The 23341-nt window shown below is 32.1% G+C and overlaps 1 protein-coding gene across 12 annotated transcripts in view; it reads left to right on the top strand.

Moving 5' to 3' along the window:
* The window catches only part of LOC129975700 (CLIP-associating protein 1-like), a 195257-nt gene that overhangs the window by 23540 nt on the left and 148376 nt on the right, over window positions 1–23341 (top strand). For 10 of the 12 annotated variants that reach the window (XM_056088847.1, XM_056088841.1, XM_056088843.1 and 7 more), the window contains exon 1: window positions 13690–15129. The exons of the other annotated variants lie outside the window; for them this stretch is intronic. In XM_056088847.1, coding sequence (XP_055944822.1) covers window positions 14298–15129 — 832 coding nt within the window. In that variant the 5' untranslated portion in view covers window positions 13690–14297. Of the gene's footprint in view, window positions 1–13689; window positions 15130–23341 lie in introns of those variants that run through there. 12 annotated transcript variants of the gene reach the window in all.

The following is a 23341-nucleotide window of genomic DNA, read 5'->3' as shown; positions in this document are numbered from 1 at the left end:
TATGTATAGTAAAAATAAAATACAACATATAAGACTAAAATAAATATTTGTATTTACACAAAAATTTGTTGTTAGTGTATATTTTATAGTCTTCATGCATGAAGTACCCATACTTCTATTTAAAATTAACGCGTAGTGGCTTCTTTATAGCATTGCCCATGATTTCATATTCTTAAATTTTATTGTAGAATTAAGATGATGTAGTGAGTGTATTGCACACACAACTTGTAGAATTGGTGTCAAAAATTGCTTGAAAGTTCTTATAAGCTTGGAATCCTGTGTTTATCAGTTTAAAAAATTGTATTTATGTTTGTTTTTTAAATAAATTTAAGAATTTCGGCTATTTTGGTTATTTTTTAAGATAAATTTTAAATTTTTGAAGATTTTTTCCGAATTACATAGAGAATTTTCCAAATAGTTAAATTTAGCACATAAGGTATGCTATGGATATTTTTCTTCTCCCAAGTTAGCTCACATAATTTGGTAGCTTCTATTTAATGAAGGTTTAAATTGTTATAAAGATTTTCATTCATATTAATTTGACTTCTCATTGATAATTTAATATAAGTATAATTACATTTGCCCATTACAATAGAGAAAATATCTTTCGACAATTTTTTAAAAGCAATTTAGTCAATCTCATGGTGTCTTTTTGGTAACAGTATATAAACAAGGTTAAATAATATTTTCGTGCCTTTTATTTTATATACAATTATTAAAATTTAAATTACTATCAATTAGTTTTGAGAAAATTACATATTTAAAAAAAGTTGAAAAATGGAATAAATTTTTATCTTGAAAATGAATCAAAACTGTATGTAGTATTTCTTAAATGTCTGCATACATACAGAATTGATATTTGAATTAAATTCTTTGAGACCGAATGCAAAACTCAGCAAAATTTTGGGTTTCTGAAAATTAAAAATGTCGGGGAAGAATTTTGAAATGGTTGAAAAAAATCAGGCTTATGTTATTTCTATGGTTAGAAAACATTGGGGGGAAGGAAAAAAAAAAAAAAAAAAAAGAAGAAGAAGAAGAAATGTACATGAAATTTTTTTCATAATTTGCAATATGATTACTTATTTATTATTGTAATATTTATATATATGAAATGTTTGGCCATTTAAAGAATATAACTCTAGATCAGCAATTGCTCTGTCAATTGAACCATTGAATAAATTTGTAGAGAAATTAAGCTATTAAGTTTCATATACAATTAGGAAAGTTGTTAGTAAAGGGCGGAAAATATTTAATGACTTGCTGCGATTAGAAGATATTATAATTGTACTTCTTTTTATTTTCTCATGCGCAAAAAGTAAGTTTATATATATAAGCATTATTTTATGTGAAGCAGAATGCAGGTTTGAAGATATAGAAGAGACATTTTACATTTTAAAATTCATTTTAATCCTTCCCGGGAAGGCAATTTATTTACAAGCAGGCGCGGAAAGAACATGTCCACAACAGTGCTAAACAGAAGCAGAAGTAACGAAACAAATGATCACTAGTCTTATATAACATGGGATTGTCGGCTACATGTCAATTTAATTCTCGTGTTGACCTTGGATAAGGGCACCGAAGGGATCATTTTCACTTGACACATGGAACTGATGACACATCATTTTTACAAAGCTTCAAAAGTGGAATGGGATCAGGAAACAAGAGAACACTTTAGAGCGACCCCGGCATGGGCCAAATTAGGCAAAAATTTAGGAAATTAATTTGGATTAAATTTGATATTAAAATATCATTATATATATATATATATATATATATATATATATATATATATATATATATATATATATATATATATATATATATATATATATATATATATATATATGAAATCAGGTGAACGCAATATTACAGAATAAATTAAATGGATGAAATTCATTTCATGGTCTTTGTCTAAAATTATACATTTTTTCCCCACAAATTTTGACCGAAATCATTTTTGTGTGCTCATTCTTAAGCATGTGGATATAAAATCTGAAACATGCAATGAGTTAAATATCTGAAATTCGGCATTTATTTTATTTATCTATTATTTTTTTTTACAAAAATTGCATGTTTGTATCAAACTTTGTTCCAAATCAATGAAAGTGGCCATTATTTGTTAATTTGTCTTTTTCTTTCTCTTTTTGTGTCTGGAGGGGAGGTTAGTGTATAATAGCCTTGGCAGAACCCTGCAAGAGGAAACGTAATGTCATTTACATGGTATTCTGTGTATGCACATGATTTCATGTGTATATGAATATGGCTTGATGCATATCTGATTTCATTTATGAAGTCAGAAATGATTAAGCTAGAGCCATAAACGGTCTTTTCACTAAATTTGCAGAATTTTGTTAAATTTTCGGCTATGCAAGTCGAAGGCAAGAAGTGCTGTTCCTAATTCCATACTCTATTCTCTCTTCAGCAAAGCTGAGCAAAAAACGTGCCATATTTTGTTAATGTTGGATGTGCAAGTACGCAAGGGAGTAGGGGGAGAACTCTTAAATTTATACTATGCTGTTCACAATAAACTTATGTTTCTATAAAAATTGAAGTATTTTTCACTTTATTTAATTTTGGATATCATCATCCATAGAAAATTGGATTTACAATTAGATTAGTAGCCAAACATTGCGTGTTGTTGTATCTTCTTTGTTTGAATCATGAGTATTGTAACATTTGGTCGCTTGGCGTTTAGAGTGGGGGACAATCTTCCTATGAAATTTAAAAGCTGCTGACACACGTGCGTGCCGCGTCAAAAGAGAAGTGTGTGTGTGTGTGTGTGTGTGTGTCTGGAGGGGAGGTTAGTGTACAATAGCCTTGGCAGAACCCTGCAAGAGGAAACGTAATGTCATTAAAAAGAGCCAGGGATGTTCAGAACTGCGCGAGAGGGCGAGTTCGGGGATGGCAGTAGAAATTGCAGCTGTGGTCGGAAAATTGCCGCTTTCCACAATCATATTAACCCTCACGTATTTAGAATTCGAATAAAACTGGCCCCGCCCATTTTTAAAAGGAGGGATTAATGCATAAGCAGTGTTGTGGCATTTTGGGGCTGCTGACACAAGATATCGTTTCGATCTCCGAAATGCATTTGCCTGCTTAATATTCCTCGTTTGTTAATCGAATAGGAGGGGGTGTAACCGCTGTTTTAGAATGGATGGGGTTTTACGTTGATTAGATATGCGTTGATTTATGTTCTTACCTTTTTCTTCCTTTTTTTTTTCGTTGTTTTGATTATGGCGGTCCATTTTCTTCTTTGCCTTGCATGGCAATCAGGCATCGTTATTGGGGGTTGGGTGAATGAATATCAATCGGATCAGCTTCTGGTGGCTTGGTGCAGCAATCTCTTTTCGATGCAGCTGACATACTTTTCGCTGGCATTTTTCGGCATGCCTGACGGAATGGATTGAAATCCACATTTATTTTTCTACTGTTTTTTTTTTAATTAAACGAATTATTAATGATTAAGATCCTCCCCCTTTTTTTAAAATATCTGCCACAGGAGGAAACCTGTTTGCTTTTAATTTATCTTGTTTTTTAAACGTCTCATATTTTAATTTTCAGGATCGTAGTAAGGAAAGATGTTAAAGTATACCTCTCATCAAGAAATTCTAGGCTTTGAAATCCAAATTAGACTCATTTATGAAATCGTAAAAGGACTTAAAAAATATTGACTATTAGTAGGTTGATAAAGATGGAACAGGCAATACTTCTCAGTTTCCGGATACAAATTGTTTACAAAGTAAAATCACAACGAAGCCATATTCCAGTGCTAACATTTTTGTTGTAGAAATGATATCTTACTGATTTATTTTACAATATTCTGTGAGATATTTCTCAAAAGACTTTTCTTTCACTATTTTTTCATCTGAATAGTAGGACGCAGTGGCCCTGTGGCTTCAGAACGGGAAGTTCCCATATCCGAGTGATTTTACACCGCCATTTAAGTAGGCCTAACATATGTTGAATCTGTCAGGGCCAAATGTCTTTTTGCTGGTGTGATGTGAAATTAAAGAAAGGGGATATCGATTTGAATGTCGTCTTCCCCATCTCCTCGCGATTCAGGTCCATTTCAAAACAGCCTTTAAAATGGAATCTTCGAAACTGGACGTATATGTAAATCGTCATTCAAAATAAAACCAGTCACAATTATTTAAAATTGTACAAGATACAACTACCAACCAACTTTTTATACTACCATTAACGAATATTATATACATATATTTTCACATCTTTCACAGTTGTTCGGTTTCAACATGTTTATGAGGCGTGAAATAATAATAATAAAACGTAAATATTTACTATTGATTGTGAAATATTCATTTTTTTTTAAAAAAATTTTTTACTGTTGTAAATGTTGGAAAATTGAAATGTCTGGTGATGCTTGGCAGGTGAAGAAATATGGGTAGTAGGTTGTAAAAATTTAATTCTCTTCGTAATTTTGTATATTTTTCTGTCTTCATGAAAGAAATTAGTTTAAGAACTGATAATTGTCAGCATTAATACAATTGAAAATATTTGTTTTTTATATATATATAATTTATTGTTTCTTCGATTGAATTACAAATTTCTAATTTTATGATTTGTTTCATTTACGTCATTGCTTGTCCTTTTTAAATGGATGGTGTTATTTATTAAAATAGGCTTAGATTTTCCAATTTTTATTTTCAACTGCCCATTTATCAAATAAAATTTTTCTGAAAAAGATAAAATCTTGAAATGTGAAAGGAAGTTAAATTTGAAAAATGTGCATCTTTTCTATTAGTGCCTCTCCAAATTCATTTATGCAAAATGTTTTTCAGTTTTTAGCGTACTCATGATCATTAATCAGTAAATTTTATATTTTTAAATAAGGTTTGTCATCGGTGTTATCCCTCCTATCCAAATATTATCCCTCCAGTTCTTATGCATTATTTTCAGTTTGTCTTACAGCAAGCATGCCAAATTTGTGACCAGATTGTTATAATATTATATGACTAGTTTTAACAACAACAAAAACAAAACAAAATACTTTTAAGCGGTTGTTTACATTTCTAACCACACGAAAGTATTAACAAAGTGAAATCACATAGCATAAATACTGTACGAAAAAATATTGGACATTAAAACTAATTTGCATGCTTAAATTACAAGTGGAAACAATGGGGTATGATATTGCCGTGTCATCAAAATTCAGTTTGGAATTATTGAGTTCTGCGCAGATTTGTTAGCCATGTTTGGAAATGTTCGGCATTTTGCTTTTGAAGTTATTTTCATGTTTGGGAAGATTTTTAATTTATCTCTGCGAGCGTCTTTCATTTTTTCAATTTGTGAAAATAAAATGATCGCTTATGAAATGGAGAAATGCTGGCACGTATATCAGATCAGTTCCGAAAGTAATGACCGCGAATAAAATTGTGCGAAGAAAACGTTAATCCCTTTAAAATTGAACTTTTTACCGTAAACTTAAGTTTGCATGAAGCCGAAGCCAAACAATAATTACTCTTTTATCCATTGCGTTTTTTTCTATTGAGTTTACTTAGACTCTCTCTGTGGTATAATTGTCGTTTGGCAGAAAGCGGCGTGTGTTATGCATTAGTGATTTGTTTTAACGATTTTATCATCCCTGCGTGTTCGATAATCCTGAGTAGCTTTCATTTCCAGACTGGAACATGCGATTATTTAAATACACTGTCCCCCCCCTCCCCCACTCTATAAATCGTTCATTATCCTCCTAATGATGTTGAAAAAATTCCGCAGTTCGGGGATGGGGCCGCATCTCATTGATGGATGATTTTTTTAAAAAAAGGTTCCGTCTTACCCATTCTGTTTATAGTAATTAAGCCTTACTGGATCTTTCGAGCATCGAAGTTGGGAGGGCTTTATTAAATTCTCGTATGAAAGCCAGATTAGCAGCTTATTTTGGTTTCTCGTTTGACGATGGACGATTTGAATGGTTTCGATTTCAGGAAAAGAGAGCGGTATTACTGTTGAGCATATTGCTTCTATTTTTCTTTTCATGCCATAAGAAGGTAATATACTTAGTGTTTGATTCATATTGTCTTGCATATAGTCTTCAGATTTTAAACGTTCCTTGTATTTTTAAAATAGTAAGTAATTGAATATCTCCTTGTAAAATGATTTATTTCATGACTGTTTCATCGTTTTGAAATTGATTAAGCGTATTGCGGTAGTAGAATTATTTTGAAAAAAAAATTCATATGATCTATGAAATTATTTTTGGTGTATAGTCAATAATGTAATATATTTTTTATCTGTCGTTAAAAATTTTTGCTTTCATTTTTTTTTTTTTTGCCCGAAAAATTTTGTCTTAACCCCTAAATTAAAAAGTAGACGCGATTAAAGTGGAAGGCAAGATGAAGGCAAAAAAAAAAAAAAAAAACGGGAATAATTACTTAGAAAAATTAAAACATATGAACCGTAATTTTAAACATATATGTGTTTTTGCGTATAGAGAACCCAGAAGGAAGAAATATTGCGAAAGTTTTCATCATTGATGTTCTTTTTGAACTCATTTGAGGAAGCTATAATGCACGATTTTAAGAAGTTCGTGTTTCCTTATAACCTTCATCTTTAGATTGGAGCTATTGCCAGTCTTGAGACAGTCGGTGAAGTGAATTAATTTGAGATCGAATCTTATCAAGTCTTAATCGCATTTTCATATATTTTCACATTGTTAGTTGCATCCTATAATGTGGCATTGCAGAACGTACAATGAATTCTAAAATGAAATAAAGTAATCAGGTATAAAACATTTCTGCGGGACGTAGAGAAGCCAACACTCAATCTGTTACGTTAATCTGTGATTCATTTTAAATCACGCAAACATAGTTTGTAGACTTCTTGTCTAATATTACAGTGCATTGGTGGTCCAGGTGTTGGCACGCTTTGCATTAGAAATCGTGTAATTTTGATAGTTATAATAGTAAAAGATGAAGCACCGTGCATCATAAATTTCAACCAAGCCATTTTTTCAGTTTGAATCGAAACAGACGCTTGTGGATATCGAAATTGTATGCAAACACGGTTCCGAATGACCCGTAGACACCGTTTTCTGGACAAGAGAGTTACTGTTGCAACCCATTTGATTTTTTACACATCTGCTTTTAGTTGTTTATGTCTTGATTTATGGAACAGTAAATAACAGAATAAAGTCATTTATTATTATTATTTTTGTATGCACTTGTTAAAAGATACAGCGAGGTTTTCTTTTGCTAGTTGTATACAAAGGCTTCTCAAAGAATAAAGGAAGCATTTTGACTATTGGCGTGTGTTTAATAAACCTTGCTTCTTTTGAGTTTTATTTTAAATCTGAGAGACAGACGGTTTTTGCGCCGAAATATTTAAATTACTTGACATATATTTTATATTGAATATCGTAGGAAGAAAGAAAATAGAGAGCATGGCATTCATTTCTTCGGCATTATTATTCGCTACGTATATATTTTTATATGAAATAACATTCACTTATATTTTCCATGTGAGCGCATCTCCTTAAATTTTGTGTCGCCTTATAATTTGTAATGATATCAGTCATTGCCATAAGCTTTTATTCCTGAAATTTTTTCTTAGAAATTTTTCGAATCGCAGGTATTTTATGCTGTCAGACAAGAATGTGGTTTCCCCATTGCACACGACCTGACATTTAAGGAAGGGGTGGGGGGGGGGCATCCTAAATTCTGGCAACTGACTGAATTATTGATTGACGAACTTTTTTGCTTATTGCTACTTAGTCTCTCCAAATTTCTATAGTAGCTTTTTGTATCTGATTATGTTTGAAGACTTTTCTTTTTTAATAATAATATTTAAAACAGTATTTATCTGTTTTCAAATGACATCTATGCGAATAATATATCGTAAAAATATTTTATAATATAATAGTTTTTTTTAATTTTTGAAAAAAATTAAACATTTTTAATAATTGAGAAAAAGTTGAATTTTTTTGCTTTGTATAGAACTATTTTTCAAATACTTTCAACAAATTTCGGGAAAAGTATATCCTTTGATATGTATAAACATTAATGTATTGCTTAGGGATTGAAAAGTTAGTAGTTATAACAAAACTTTAATAATTTAGGCATAACTGATATATATATATATATATATATATATATATATATATATATATATATATATATATATATATATATATATAGTAACCAAAAAATATAAGCATTATGTAATCAAAACCTATTATTGAAAAAATCTAAAATGAAAATTATTTCGAAAACGAAACTAAAAAATTATTTCGGAATCAAACTAAAAAAAGAACAGAAAAAGTACCATTGTATTTAGAGGGCGCAAATGCAGCTACTACTAAACACACAGATGAAGCTAGACAATTGGTAATAAAAACAAAGTTAATAGGAAAAAAAAGTATCAAAATTAAACCAAATAAAATAAGAATCCGACCTGAAGACTTTCTCAAGCGTCACCCTCATGCATGGATTCAAAATAAGAGATTTTTTCTGTGAGGAATCCAGACTAATTTGTCCAACAGTATTGACTCCTCGTGCCTGCTGCTGGTATGTGCTTTCCCTTTTGTTTTCATAATTGGTTATGAGAGTTATTATATGGTTATTTTATTTTATGCTATTGTATTTTTGCTTATTAGTGGTCGTATTCTTTTAATTTATGGTTTTGCTTCTATTCTGTAAAAATGATGTACCTCTTAGGCCTAATTTCAGGAGATTTCGGCTATCGTTCAGGAGATTTTTACAAAGCTATCGTAATTGTAAAATCGAGAGTCAAATTGACTTCAAGATTTTGAAGAATTTCTACAATTTTTGAGCTCGGGAAAGACATTTTTGAAATTGTACTCGTCTGCCTGTCTATCCATGCGCTTGTATACAAGGCAATATAAAACAAAATGCCATAGATGAATTAAATTCGATATGAATCGTAGCACTTAATTAATTTCGTCTTAAATAGTGGTTTACGGATCTATGCAGTGGAAAATATTTAAACTCTGCTTAGTACTGCATTCAGATTAATAATACTTTAGTCAAAATTAAATTTGTATATTTTTTTTCTGATACTTCTACGGAAAAATAGCTCATTTTATATGTAAAAATAATGATAAATAACAGATGGTGCTGAACACATCAATAGAAAGATAATCATTTGTTATAAGCAATGTTTTAAAATCAAATGCATAAGGAAGTGAAAGTGAGAACTTTCCGTATTTTACTAAATTTGCTGAAACGCTCTTCTTGCATTGATGTCATTCAAGGGAAAAACAAACAAACATTAAAGCCATATTATAATGCCGCAGCAGGATTTAGGTACAAAATGCAAGATTCGATGTTTAGAGGGCGAAAAGATGTTTTTCATCTGATCAAAATTCACGTATGAACTGTACATAATGCACTTTTTCGATTTTTCTTCTCCGGACTCTCAGTGTGAAGATGCCTTTCCCTATCTCCAAAACGTGACTTTTCAGCAATTGCATTTATCATTTGTCTCATTGAATAATTTATCCTCGCCGAAGATGTTATTGAGTTTCCGTGGCCCTTTCTGTTCGCGTCGTTTACCTATTGTGCGCTCGGAGAAAATGGGGGGCGGACGCAAAATGCGCGGGTGGTGCGGATGGAAGATGGATGGTTTTTCAGGAAGCATGTTGAGTTTTCTGCATTTTTACGAGGGATGCTTTCTTTAAAGGGAATATTCAGCAAATGGTAAGTTTTAATCCGAAACGAGGACGGTCTTCAGATGGGTACAAGATCTCCGACTCCCTTTCCAACAGTCAAGTCTTATTTTTCTACCCTGTTTTCATTCAAATGTGTGTTTTTTTAAAAATTCAATATAAAACAAAAATATTTGATTGATATATGTAATGATATTTTAAAAATTTAAATTAAATCCTAATTTTTATCTTAATTTAATCCGTATTAACTTTATTTTAAAATGTTTTCTTATTTTCTGATCCAATTCCACCCTTTTTATTTAATTCATGCAACAGAAGTACTATAAAACTGCTGAAATTGGCAAGTTCTCACACTCGAGTGAAAGGGATAAAAATCTGACAAGGTACGCAAATTCTTTTTAAAGATATCTATAATTCCCTTACCTAAATCGACACGTGTAAAGAAATCCCTATCAGAATCTCATGGTATATAATTACTAGGGATAAATATTTCGCGCTCTTCTGCTCTTGTATCGCTTGTGAACGGACGTCAGTTTGTCATCGCTCCTTGTACATAAATTATGCCGTCCGGGATGGAATAAAAGCGAAGTTTAAAAATTCAAAGTGTTTTCTCACTTCGGCCACGAAACTGCTTAAAAATATGTGTTTTGCATTATATATGAAATGTGGCTATTCTTCATTACGGGAGAAACTGTTACCTTTTTTAATGACAGGTATTGTATATAAAAAATGAGCTTGAAATTGCATTTATTTTAGAAATTGAAATTTTGTGTGATCGGAAGTGAAAGAGAAGGTATTGTTTTATAAAATCAATTGTTTTGCGGAGGGTTTCAAAGAAGTTGCACGCATATTTGATGTACTCTTAATCAACAAGAGTAAATAGAGCCTTGGAATAGTATTAGTCTAAGCTTCTTGCTTATAAAGTTATTACATATGTTCATGTTTTTATGGCCTTCTCCAACCTATCTTCCTTGTATTTTTCTGGGTTAGGGTCACAGTTCGATTATGCATCGTGTGTTTTCATTACCCAGTTTTATTTTACAATATTGCGATATTTTGCAGTTGCGTTGCAGTTCTGCATTTTTAAAATATTTTATCCCTCTAAAACTCGCATTTCGGTATCTCCTTGATTGTTCTGTGAAAAATTGCTGTGTGTGTGTGTGTGTGTGTAATATTTCTTAAAGGATGGAAATTCAAGCCATATTAATTATTTCATTAAAATTTTTAATTACTTGATTTCCTTCCATTTCTGAATGCTAAAGAAGAAAGATTCTGTTTAATATCTCTATAGTTTACAAAACAAATAAAATACATGAAGGTAACAGTACTGTGAAAGCCAAAGATACATGAACCGGATGGATATTTACGTTTTTAATAGTGTTATGATGTCATGGGACTAATTTCCATTAGAAATGTTCGTGTGCACAATAAACAGAACATACGTAAGACAGCTAAAATAATTCATCGTTTCTGTCCAACAATTTGATGGAATCTTCGACATAAAGTTATATCTAAAGAATTTAATTGAAATTAAATATAGTCAGTTTACTCTGAATTAGTATTCATCTTTACTTCTGAGTGTTTGTAATTGTCACCTAATTTCTAAAGAATGGAACAATACCCCTAATGTGAACTTATTCAATATCCCCCCCCCCTTCTAAATCAACTATTTTCGCGATTCTAAATTCATCTTAATCATAATGTTGATATGGTGCAACATTCTAATAATGAAGCTGATCTCCGAAACCGTTGGTCTCTTGTTTCTTGGGATTCTTATTGCCGGTTGTTTTACGAGGAATGCTGAGGCCACGTCAGACCAACTGAAGAAAATTTATTCATTAAAAGTTGAAAGAGGTAGAAGAAAAATGTCGAAATGTACCAGGATCGTGATAATATTAACTGATATTATTTGATTACTAAAAGCTGTACATCTTACCTTCTTAAATCTCACGTCCAGTGCTTTTTGTTGTATATGTGATACGGAATCACTGTAGTGATATTATTTGAGCTTCATAATTAATCATTTACATCTGTGGATTTCTATCGGTTTTCTTATTTCATCTTTCCAGTGATTAACCCCCCTCCATCCCCATCTCATTATTAATTTTGAAAAAAAAAAAAAAAAAACTTGTTTTAAAGGGCGAAGAAGAGGTTTCGAAATTAAATTCAGTGAAGATTAAAATAAGTATTCCATCTTAGGTTTCCCACAATCGGTTGTCATTTTCAAAGTGAGAAGGAACATTTTTCAGCAAAAATAGTAATTAATTTATTGGTTACATTTTTTAATAAAAGTTTAATTACATGGGACAAATGTTGATGAATTATATTGGAAGCTATCATTTCTAAGCAGGGTGTATGCAGTAGGAAAGTACCCCCTCCCTCACTGCATTCTAAATGTAAAAAAACGCACATGAATTTTTAAACAGCATCCATGAATAAAATAAATAAATGAGTAAAAGGCTTTAATACAGTATCTAATAACTGAAATTAAAGTATTCTAAATTAAGATGTTTTCTCTGATTAGTGTTTTAATGATGTGGCCAATTCACATGACTCAAAAATAAGTATCAATTTTATTTTGCATGCAGCCGCATGTTGCCTTTGTCTTGCTGTAGTAGCACTTAGTCCCTCTCCCTCCCTTAATTTGTGCGATGGATTTAAAAATTAAATTGAAGCGCTTCGCTGACGTATTCCATGTGAACAGAAATTGATTCCATTAAAAGAATTGTCTGCGGTTTATTTAAATTTAGCACTTTGGTTATTATCAACCAAGAATTCTTACTGATTACAAGCAGACTACATTATGATACATCGCAGTTCAAAGCTAAATTCTAATGTTCTATTAATTGGTCTTCAGATGATGTTTATTGACAGAATTACGATGTGCAACATACATGGTTAAAAAGTCTATATTTAGAGCTATCAAATTTGCCGCATATTTCTTAGATAATATATACTCACAGAGAAATTAAAATAAATTTTTTTAATTAGATCATTAATTGAAAATTAATAACTTTTTTTTTCTCTCAATAATTTCAGAATTTATTTCGTAAAAATTTTTTTGAACCACTTCAAAATAAAAAATAAAACTTTTTTTAGCGCTTTTGGTATTAATTTTGTACAGTTTTTATTAGTTTTTAAAAATAATTCCCAGTATATATTGCCGAAATACTTTTCATTGTTGTAGTTATTGGGCTGATACACTCGCGTATTACGGCGATGTGAAATATATATATTTTCTGTGTGCATATTATTGTTGCTGTATTTTTAAGAATATATTTCATAAAATAAAAATTGTCAGATCAAACCGAAAACAGTATCAGGTTCTGATGTTTTGGACTAGAAATTTGAATCGTGTTTTAGATTCTTATTTGATAGTTCTATATTGAATTGGTTGCTTATTATTTTGCTTAGTCTGTTGAAAAAACAATACTTCATAAATTGCGCGATTTTATTTATTTATTTATTTATTTTTTATATATATTTCAATTTCGAATCTTTGGCATATCTAAGGAATTTTTTCTCCTCATAAAAGAAAATCATTTTGAACAGGTATCGTTCAAATAAAAGTGATTTTAAAAGAACTTTTTACTCATATTTTATGTGTAGTATTGCAGTGAAGACTTTTGGTTTTGTTAAAAATAAGATATTAAGGATTACTTTCCTTTAATTCGCCCTTTGTTTAGTAATGATCTATCTTCACATATTTGCAGTGAGCTCCGAATACGTTTTATTCAGTTAGATTCTGCCAGAAATGCTGTTATTATTTATAAATTTGCATGCCTTTGAAAAGTATGTTATAGTGTCACTCGGTGCGTGATAACCCAGTTATTTAAAAAAAATGATTTCTTAAAGGCCATAACGAAAACTTAACAATATCTATAAACAGTGTATTGACACTTTCGTGACGGCCCCTTCCAGCCAATCCGCTCTTGAATGGCCTATCGTCCATTCGCCTCTGATAGGACCCAAACAGCTGCTGGGCGGAGCTTCGGTGCCGTATTCGCGGTGAGGGAGAAAGTGGGTGACAGAGCAGAGTTGTGTGCCTTTCTGTGTGTACAATACGCGCGTTTCATGCCTCCCGCTCATAACTCGCCGGGAGAGAGTGATTTGTGCTACTAAAGTGCCGCTGACTCTTTGTGATTTTGTATTTTTATACCTAAGCATATTCTCATGGATGCGCGTGTTTGTTTTACATTCACCACCCTTCTTGAATCTCATTTTTCTCTCTAGATCAACAATACAACGTGCTCAATCCGGCCCTCGGAGAGTCAATCGCCTCTAGCCAAAACATAGAATAGCTTCTTATGCATACTTATAGCTTCTTATACAACTGTAGGAAATAGCCGAGCCATTGTTAACGAACTTCGCATATTTTACATCTTATCAGTCTGTCCATTTTCTTCTAAACGTTGCGTTGTAGCAATGTTTTTTAAAAATTGTTTGTGCTGGTTATAGAAGCTTTTTAAATTGCCCGCAGCTTCGTCTCAAGTGCATTGACACTTATAATGAATATAGATTTTTATAGTGTAGTTTTTCATACGCCATTTTAATATCATTCATTATTTTCGTACTCCACACTTTCTTGGCTTCATAACATTTGAAGCAAACTTTCTCTTCCGTATCTCATCTACCAAACGTCGAGTGCAAATCCATGCCAACAACAAAGTTAAATCAAGAGCAACAAAGTTCTCAGGTTGTGACCAATGGAAGTGCCCTTTTGAATTCTGCAAATGGATTGTCGCATTCATCCACGGATATTGAAAACCATCCGCCGACTGTTAACACTAATTCATCTACTAGCAATGGCACACACGAAGGACATGCTACGTCTATTGGTGATGACAGTTCCTCCTATACCACAGAATCTGATCTGACATCTTTGCTAGCGAAAGTTCATTCCGTACAAATATGTGATTCGGACTTGGCGGGTACATCAAGTAAGTTCCTGGACGGTGCTGGTTTCACCAATGGTGATATTCCTGCAGATTCCAAAATACCAAGCCTCCACAATGGCTTGGCCAGTGATAGAGACCCATATTCAGCGGTTGACAGCATGTCTTCCTCTGGTAACAATTCCAATCCCAGGACTAGAAGTCCAGACTTCAGAGTGAGATTTTCTGAAGATGGTCACATTCCTCCAGCTACTCAGGTATCGGATATCCATGTTGTTTCTTCTTGTGAACCAGTTCCTTGTTCCAATGGTGCTACGGGTTGTGAATCTCCCACAGACGGTGCTAAGGGTGGGAATCCCACCTTGTGGCTCGGTGACGACCAAATGCTGCTTCTTCCGGGCAAGAGTCATTCCGAGGAGACCGATTCGAATTCTGGAACAAGTGAAACTAAATCGTTTGAAGGATTATTATCACCCAATGGCACTAGTATTTTGTGGGATGAAGACACTGATTGGATATTATTATTTGATAACATGATTCGGTATGCTGACAGAAAGCAGCAGCGAACCACGAGGTCTTGCGGGTGCAAAGGTGAGTTGTATGACACAATCGTCTCTTTTCTGTATTTGATTCTTGATTGCAATTTTGAAGATGGATTTCTTACGTCTTTAAAATTGTAGATAATAATGCTATTCAACGAAAAATCTAATTTTTTTTTCTTGGAAGGAGGGAGAGTACTTGGTTGAGTTTGTTCTTCAGACTTTTCTTTGGGGTTATTGGGATTTTTATTTTATAATTTCATTTTTAATTATACTTGCATTGAGGCTTTCTTAGGTTTTGTCTACTTCGTCAGGGGTTTCTTTTTAGTATACTTAATTAATCCTGAATATTTAATTATTTTTCTTTTATTTTCAGCAATGTGAACACTGAAGAATAATATTTTTTGGCATATTAAATAATTCAGCTTATTATTGTTTTTTAAATATATTTCTTCTTAATACTTCAAAAAATATTATTTGAAGTAAAACATCCAAATTCGCTGAATTTGCCGACTTTGTAAATTATAAAATATGTCAAGATGGTTTGCTGCGTTACTTCTGTGACTAAATAGCTGTAGATAATTTGTTCAAAATAACGCGTTCTAGTTAATGGAATAACTGCGCTTGTTATTTTCAACATGACTAAAGCTTGTTTTACTGGTTTATTTGAACATGGTACAATTCTGCATTATTTTCAAAACTGCCTGCGATGAAAATGGATATTGTGCTGTATTTATCCTATTCTTTCTCCCCCCCCCCCTTTTTTTTAGTATTTCACAGATTATATATCATTTGCAATTCGTTGATAAAAGAAAATTGAGCCAATTTATATATTTATCCCAAAATAAGATATCTTGACTGTATTTGATATATTTATATGTGTATATTTGATATATTTATATGTTATATATAGATATATTTAATGTATAGAATTGCTTAGCTATCGATTAAAGAATAAATTGAATTGCGCTTTCAGTATTTTGTTCAAATTTTGATACCAAATATTAAAAAATAATAATAATAAAAAACTATTCATTTTTTTCTAAAAGGGAAAAAGGCATGCAATTCGAAGGAACAGTATTGTGAGTCAAGTTGAAAACATATTTCAAACATCATTTGGAAGTTGTTCTACAACGGTGCGGAAAAACCGTAGAGAGGGGGGGGGGGGAGTGTGCAGAAAGCATCATCCTCTATTATAAACTAATGGACGATCTCGAACGAAGCTTTAGAGACGAAAATTATGTTTCCTGGGTACTTTATATTTTAAAGGCCGACTGCATGTAATTTGAGTGAAAGGAAGGGTGGGGGGGGGGATCTATTCTTTGACGTCAATTGTGATTCGGCTGCCGTACGATTTGCATTCTTCGCAAACTTTTTTTGTTTTTTATTCAGAAAAAGGTGAGGATTCAGGTGTCTCAGGGTTTTTCTATAAAAACATAAAAATTCCTCCCCCCCCCCTCTCTCAAAAAAGTGCTTATCTAGATTATGTTTCTGAAGAATTAAAAAAAAATGTTGTTTATTCGTTGCGTAGCTTGCTTTTAGATCATTTCTGCCTTGGCAAAGCTGCACGTTAGATAATTATTGTTTTGTAATAATGAGGTTTCGCCGAGGAACCTTCCTTTGAAGTTCTTAATAGAAAAAAACCTATCTGCATTTGTGTGACATTTTTTTTTTTTTTTTTTTTTTTTTTGTCTGAAAGGCAACTATTATGAATTGAAAACTTTTTTTCCTCCCAGTAAGATATAAAAATGTCCGGATATGTTTCAGACATTATTGAAACCAGCACTGTTGTTGATTAATGTTATGTGTCCGAATATGAATTGAAAGATGTTTTTGCGGTTGCTTTAGAGGTCTTTCAAATTTGTTGACGTGTCTTACCCATGAATTGTAAATAAGGAGAAAGCCAGTACTAAATGTTTTAATTTAAATATCTCTCACTAGGGCAAAGATTCTATTATTATTTTTATTTAAGTTATTAAAAAGTGATGGAATTCAAAGTTATTGAAATATTTCCCCGATCTTTTTTCAGATATAAAAAATGTGAGCTTGTCCCAATTTAGGAAATAAACATTTAGCATAATAGCATTTTTTAAAAACAAAACAAAATGCAACTTAAAGTCTAGCACAGTTTTAATAAAATGTTTTAAACCATGATGGGTTTACCCCTTCCTTGAATGTTGAAAAAACAGATAGATTAACATTCAGGGAATGTTTACAAAATCTCAATATTTTTCTTAGTAATATCATCAATCAAATCACAGTATAAGAAGTCATTGGTTAGTTAGTTGTCAGTCGGAAAATAGTTTTTATTATAAATTTTTCTTCATAATTATTTTAAATATGTTGCGAAAGGTAAGTTTCCTTTGAAATTATTCCTTAATTTATTTAATGAGTTTTGTTAATGCTTTAACATTTTCTACCGAATTTCTTTAAATCATCCACCTGATAGATAATGTGACTTTGTAATCGTAACAAACGTGTTTTATTGTTATAGTTTTCAAATATCTCCATACTCATCGGATCGGTATCGGCTCAGTCAAGCCAAAATAATAATGAAATTTAGGAGTATGATTCCGAGCAATGCGAACTATAAATACTTAATATGGAGTGAGTTATCCATGGAGATTCAACTCTTTGACTATAAATTGTTCCAGTTTGCGTAAATTTCTAAAAATCATATATATGTATATTGATATTATTCCCATAATGAGTTAAAATTTTCATGAATGCTAAGAATGGAATTCGGAGACTTCAATGCAATGGAATTTTTGGGTTTGTCTTTTTTGTTTATTTACTGTACTCTTCGTCGCCACGAATTCTGAAGTTTGCACCATCTCTTTGTGCTGATTATTTGTTTATTTTATATTTCCACCCTTTTAACCTTGCATCACTCCCTACAGGGAAAAAATAAAGACCGAAGAATGGTGGGAAACTATTGTTCTTATTATATAGATTGTGTCCACAATGACCTTGAAAAGGGAGACCATTTCTGCAAAATTCTGTTCTGTAGCAGTAAATAATAATAAAATTCCCTCTTCTTTTCTTATACTCTTCAAAACTGTATTGGCGGCTTTTCTTTTTGCGAGTCTCCTCGCAGTTTGCGATGAGCGTGCAAATGTTCCGCATGCAAATAAAAAGTAAAAGTACGTGGGGGAAGCAACAAAAACAATTTTCCTCTTCTTTTTTTTTAAGGTCGCATATTTGTGTTTTTCTCTCCCTTTCGCTGGGTTGTTGGAGAACGTGTTGTGAATTTCCTGCCGTCTTCATCACCATTGCAAAGTGGGCCACTTTGAAGGCTACTTCTGGAGACTGTTTTCCTTTTGCGCATGGCTGTTTTTTTTCTTGCTGGAGAATTGGACCGAAGTGAGACGGAAATCAGCCTGCACGTGCTAGAATCCGTGTTGTCAAGATATCGAATAACTGTCTGCTCATAATTCTGAGGAAGTTATTTTGTTTCATCATCATTTCATTAAAAAGAAAAGCTGGCGTTATTTTACTGTAATAATTTCTAAGAAAGCATTTTATTTTGGAAAGGTGTAGTTGATTCAATTTGGCGATTTGTTTTCCAAATTTCTGAAAATAAAAGTCTATGTACTTTGCCATTCGAACTGAGATTTGTGGTGGATGTAAAGAGGCGTAACAAAAATGTATCGAAGATCGATATTTGAATTCTTCAAATTTATTCATTTAGGTCTTCTTTAATATTTTCTCCCCTAGATCCAGTATATGATATAACCTATTGGTAAGGTCTTATTTATGAAGTCAGAGTTTCTAGGTTCGAAATCCAATTCCACCGACGATCCGCTTTGTATGCGAGTCTTGTATACTATATATCAGGCTCAGAAGATTAGACTGTTTTCGCTGTAAAGGACATTTGTTTTCATCATTAAATTCTTCTTCAAAAGGAGGTCCATCCAAAAATAACCCTTGTGATGTTTCAGAATAAGATTAATTATCTCGGGTTAAAGGAATTTTACAGTTCTCATATCCGTAAAAAAATAAATTAAAATGAAATAAATTAATCTTGGCTCTAAAATTGCAAAAGGGAGGGAGGGACTTTAATGATAACAATAAGAAAATAGAAGAGATAACAAGAAATCTAAATATTTTCATTTCACGCGCTGTATTAATTTTCGTTAAATTGGGAATTTTCTTAATTTTTCGTTGCAAATGCAGAGGAGTCTGTAAAAAGTTGCTGCCAAAGTTTTAGTGTGTTGAATATATTTCTACGCTATCTCCCTTCGGTTGTTATCCCGTAATTTAGAAAGCCATGTATTTGTTGAATATATTGGTAAATGTTAAAAAAAAAAAAAAAAAAAAAAAAAAAAAAAAAAAAAAACATAATTTGAAATTTAACAAATCACACAAAATGGTTAGTAACAGTTCCAATCCTGAAATGTCTTGCCATGTGTTTAATTTATATCGATAGTTTGACGCAGTATGATCGAAAACGGCTTTAGCGCTTTTAAACTCCACTCATTCAATCAATACGAGATGTCTTTAATGGATATATCGCTGCCAGCAAAACCGCTAACAAATCTTGAGCGAAATGATTTTTATTTATTGAAACTTACTAAAGATCTTTAGATTTTAGATTTACTAATCTAAAATATAGTTATTGCATAATAAATATAGTTATTATAGAATTAAATATGTAAAAGACTTATTTTGACGCAATTTTGTGAAACTGTAGTATAATTTATATAAAATAAATATTAAAATCAAAAATGAAAAAAAAAAAAAAAAAAAAAAAGAGCCCTTTATTATGTTTTATGAATTGAAGAAAACCCAGGAACTGACTGATTTGAATTTCTTTTTCGATGCATCCAATGCCACTTAAAAAGCATGAATACATTGAATAATGTTTTCGGTGATTATTTTTTTTATAATTTCCGTCTCTTTTATTGCAAGAGGGAATTTGAAAATTTTCCTTTCTCCATTTACATTTATTTATTTGTCAAACCATGTTGTCTAGTTTAATCAATATATTTTTCTTAATTCCCCTTCACCCCGCTCCTTCTATCTTAAAAGCATCGAAGCAGACGATTATTACCGACAGTCGTGATCTCGACCTTGATTTTTGTGCTATGCAAAGTGGCAACACACCGTGCATCCGTTCGATCCAGAAACAGAACAGATTTATGGCGTGCATATGATGGACTGTGGCACCGTCATTTTTCATCTGGAAGGAAGGATGAATGAACGTCCTTGTGTCTCAGATCCACTTCGGATTTTATTTGGGCTGAATACATTATTTTCTGGATGGGGGTCACTCTGCGATGTTTTAATCAGATGTACCTCTACGAAAACGGCTGAGCGTAGCAATAAAGTTTTAAGTTTCAATTATTTGATGATTTTAAATGTTTTGATATATTGAAAATTTAACTTCATGAAATGCTCGATTATCCGCTTAATCTGGTGGTGCGAGGATCGCGAAAGACTCAAATCACTATGAAAATGCCTTTGAATATTTTTGTTTACGCCTGCACATACAGTTTTTGACTTAATAGATTTTTTTCGTCTACAACTTTGTTAAGTTGCAAAAAAAAAAAAAAAAAAAAAAAAAGTGCGGTGTTACATTAAAACAACCCCTTTTTTATGAATTATTGTTGGTTTACAGCTTTTTTATTGGGTTAATGACCGCAGATAATCCAGAACATTATGTTATTGGAATTCCGTTGTCGGATTTTTGTTGTGCCTGTCTTTAATATGGAGAAGAGTTTGAATTGGAAGTCTTAATATGTCTCATTCTGTCATCAACGAACGCGCTTCAAAACGATATGCGAATGTATTGAGATATCGGAGGGGGGGGGTTGTTTCTTTTGTGTGTAGGGTAATGAAGAATTATTTATACTTGATAGATACGCATATTGGGTGAAAACCTTCTCAGAGACTCGTCTATATTTTCGAAATGAATAAGCATATGTGAGCTATTTCATCCAGATTTGCTAATTTTAATTTTTTATATTTTTTATATTTTAAGATGTAGCTGGTTTCGTAAAACATTAAAAGGAAGGAAGAAAAATAATAATAATCATTGTTCCATAAATAGTTTGTTGTGCGACCGACTCATTAAAACCGGTTCAGTTTTGCATTTTTTTTTTTTTTTTTTTTTGACATTTGCAATTTACTGCAATGAACCTGATATTGGTTCAAAAGTTCATTAATAAGTCCAGGCATAAAACTTTTGATTTTTATTTCATTTCTTATTTTCATTAGACCTATGACGCACAACGGCATTCCCAAGGATGTACTTCTTTAAAAGTTTTCAGTGTCGGAGTGTATATGGACCGCGGTGACTTAGTGGTAAGATCTCGGCTTCGGAACGGGAGGGCTTCAGTCTCGAATCGTCGAACCAAAGAACAGTCGTGTAAGCGGGTCTAGTGAACGTTACATCCGTCGAGGCCAAATGTCCTTCCGCTGTTGTGATGTGGAAGTTTGGAGAGGGGGCGCCAGCTCAGTGTCGTCATCGTCATCTGGCCGCGGTTGAAAATGACGAGGACCATCCCAAAATAGCCCCAGTGTTGCTTTGAAACGGGAGTGTAATATAATTAAACTAAACTCGAACACAAAATCGCTGATTTACTAATAATATCTTTTCCTACTGAATCAGACTTTTGAAGAGAGCCAGCCATGAAAGTGTACAAGCCGAATTTTCTGTTCAATTGTTATCGGAAATTCCCCTTCTGCAAGTATATGTAAGTGGGAAACCGTTAGCCTTCATTTGGCTCTGAAGATTTTCTTTCCATTTTTGTAAGCAGCTTTTGAATTTTCTGGCATTTTTGTGGAATTCCGAAGCTTATTAGAAATGTGGAATTCTTTTCAGATTCTGGAATTGGCAGCATTTTTTTTTTTATGGAATTTTTTTAAAGACATTCTTTATGTTGGATTTATAAGGTTCATGTTCCTTTGTTGAAACACACATTAATGTATGTAATTTAGATTTTTGCATGCACATAAATTATTATAATTAAATCATTTATTTTATTTTGAATAATTGTGCACTGAAGCTAAAAATTATCTTTCCATATTCCACACTCTCATTTATATAGAACTTTTTTAAAAAGGAAAATGCTTATAGGCTGGATCTGAAGGTTGACTTTAAATTTGATTTAATGCAAAAGTCGTTCAAAACACAATGCAGAGGGGCGACCGTTGGACTAAATGATACCCTATTGGACATACATAATTACTTCTTGGTTATTATGCTCTCAACTGGAAATAGTTTTCAAATTTTTTTTTATTAAAAATGAATCGAAATTTTAACGTTTTATCTCCAAAAAAAGTTAACCTTTCACTTGTATTAATTCTATTTCCGTAGAATTTTTTCTATTTTAAATGATTTTTTAAAAGTGATGTTAAAGTATGTTTTACAACGATGTTTTTCATTGTTTTAGCCGTTGTATTTTATATTCACGCTCATTTGCGACGGCATTTAATACATCTTTTATGCTATGCTATCGTTGGTATAATTAAGAATAAGGCTGACAAATCAGACTTAAAATTCGTGCTACGGTGTTTCTGATTAGGGGTTCGAATTCCCTGCATTTTTCTTCCAAATTGCTTCCTGGACTTCGAAAAACGGAGCTGGTGGTACGAATTGCGGTGTTTTACAAAGTTTCTATGACGACCGCCGCGCTGCTCTGGACAAAAGGGTACCGCGACCTTGACATTGACAACATGTCGCATTGCATTGGAGTGCAGTGGGTCAGGATCTTTCCCAGGTGTCGATTGATGTATAAAGTTTCGTCATCCAGCAGAATTTGTTTCTCTTAGGCTGTCTGTGAATTGCGGCTAATATTACACGAAAAAGGCATTGCTAAGGGTTGGGCTGAAATATTTTTCTCTTAGAAAAGAAAATCTTTTCGGGAAAAAAAAAAAAAACTGTTTCGTTTAAATAATGGCTTCCAAACTGGAATACAGTAACTTTTCCTACTGTTCTATCCTTCAACTTAAAGAAAGAAAAGTTCTATCCTAACTTAAAGAAGCTTTTAATAACAATGATTAAGAGCTTAATTTAACTTAAAAATCAAATGAAGCCGAATAACATAATAACGTTTGTCGAATTCTTTTTAACGGTTTAGGATCTGTCATTTTCTTTTGATAAAATAATAATAATAAAAATTTACGAATATTCTGTTATTACGTTTTGAATAAATATTTTTAATTTTCTTCTTTTTATTATTTTTTCCTTCTGAAGCTTTATTTGATCATTTGTTATTCCGACTATTTTTTAAGCCATCCTGTTTTCCTTTTGTTCAATA

Source organism: Argiope bruennichi, chromosome 7 (assembly GCF_947563725.1).
Source record: "Argiope bruennichi chromosome 7, qqArgBrue1.1, whole genome shotgun sequence".
NCBI classification, from domain to species: Eukaryota; Metazoa; Arthropoda; class Arachnida; order Araneae; family Araneidae; genus Argiope; species Argiope bruennichi.
Note: the sequence above shows the minus strand (reverse complement) of the source record. Positions and strands in the feature narration are given on the sequence as shown.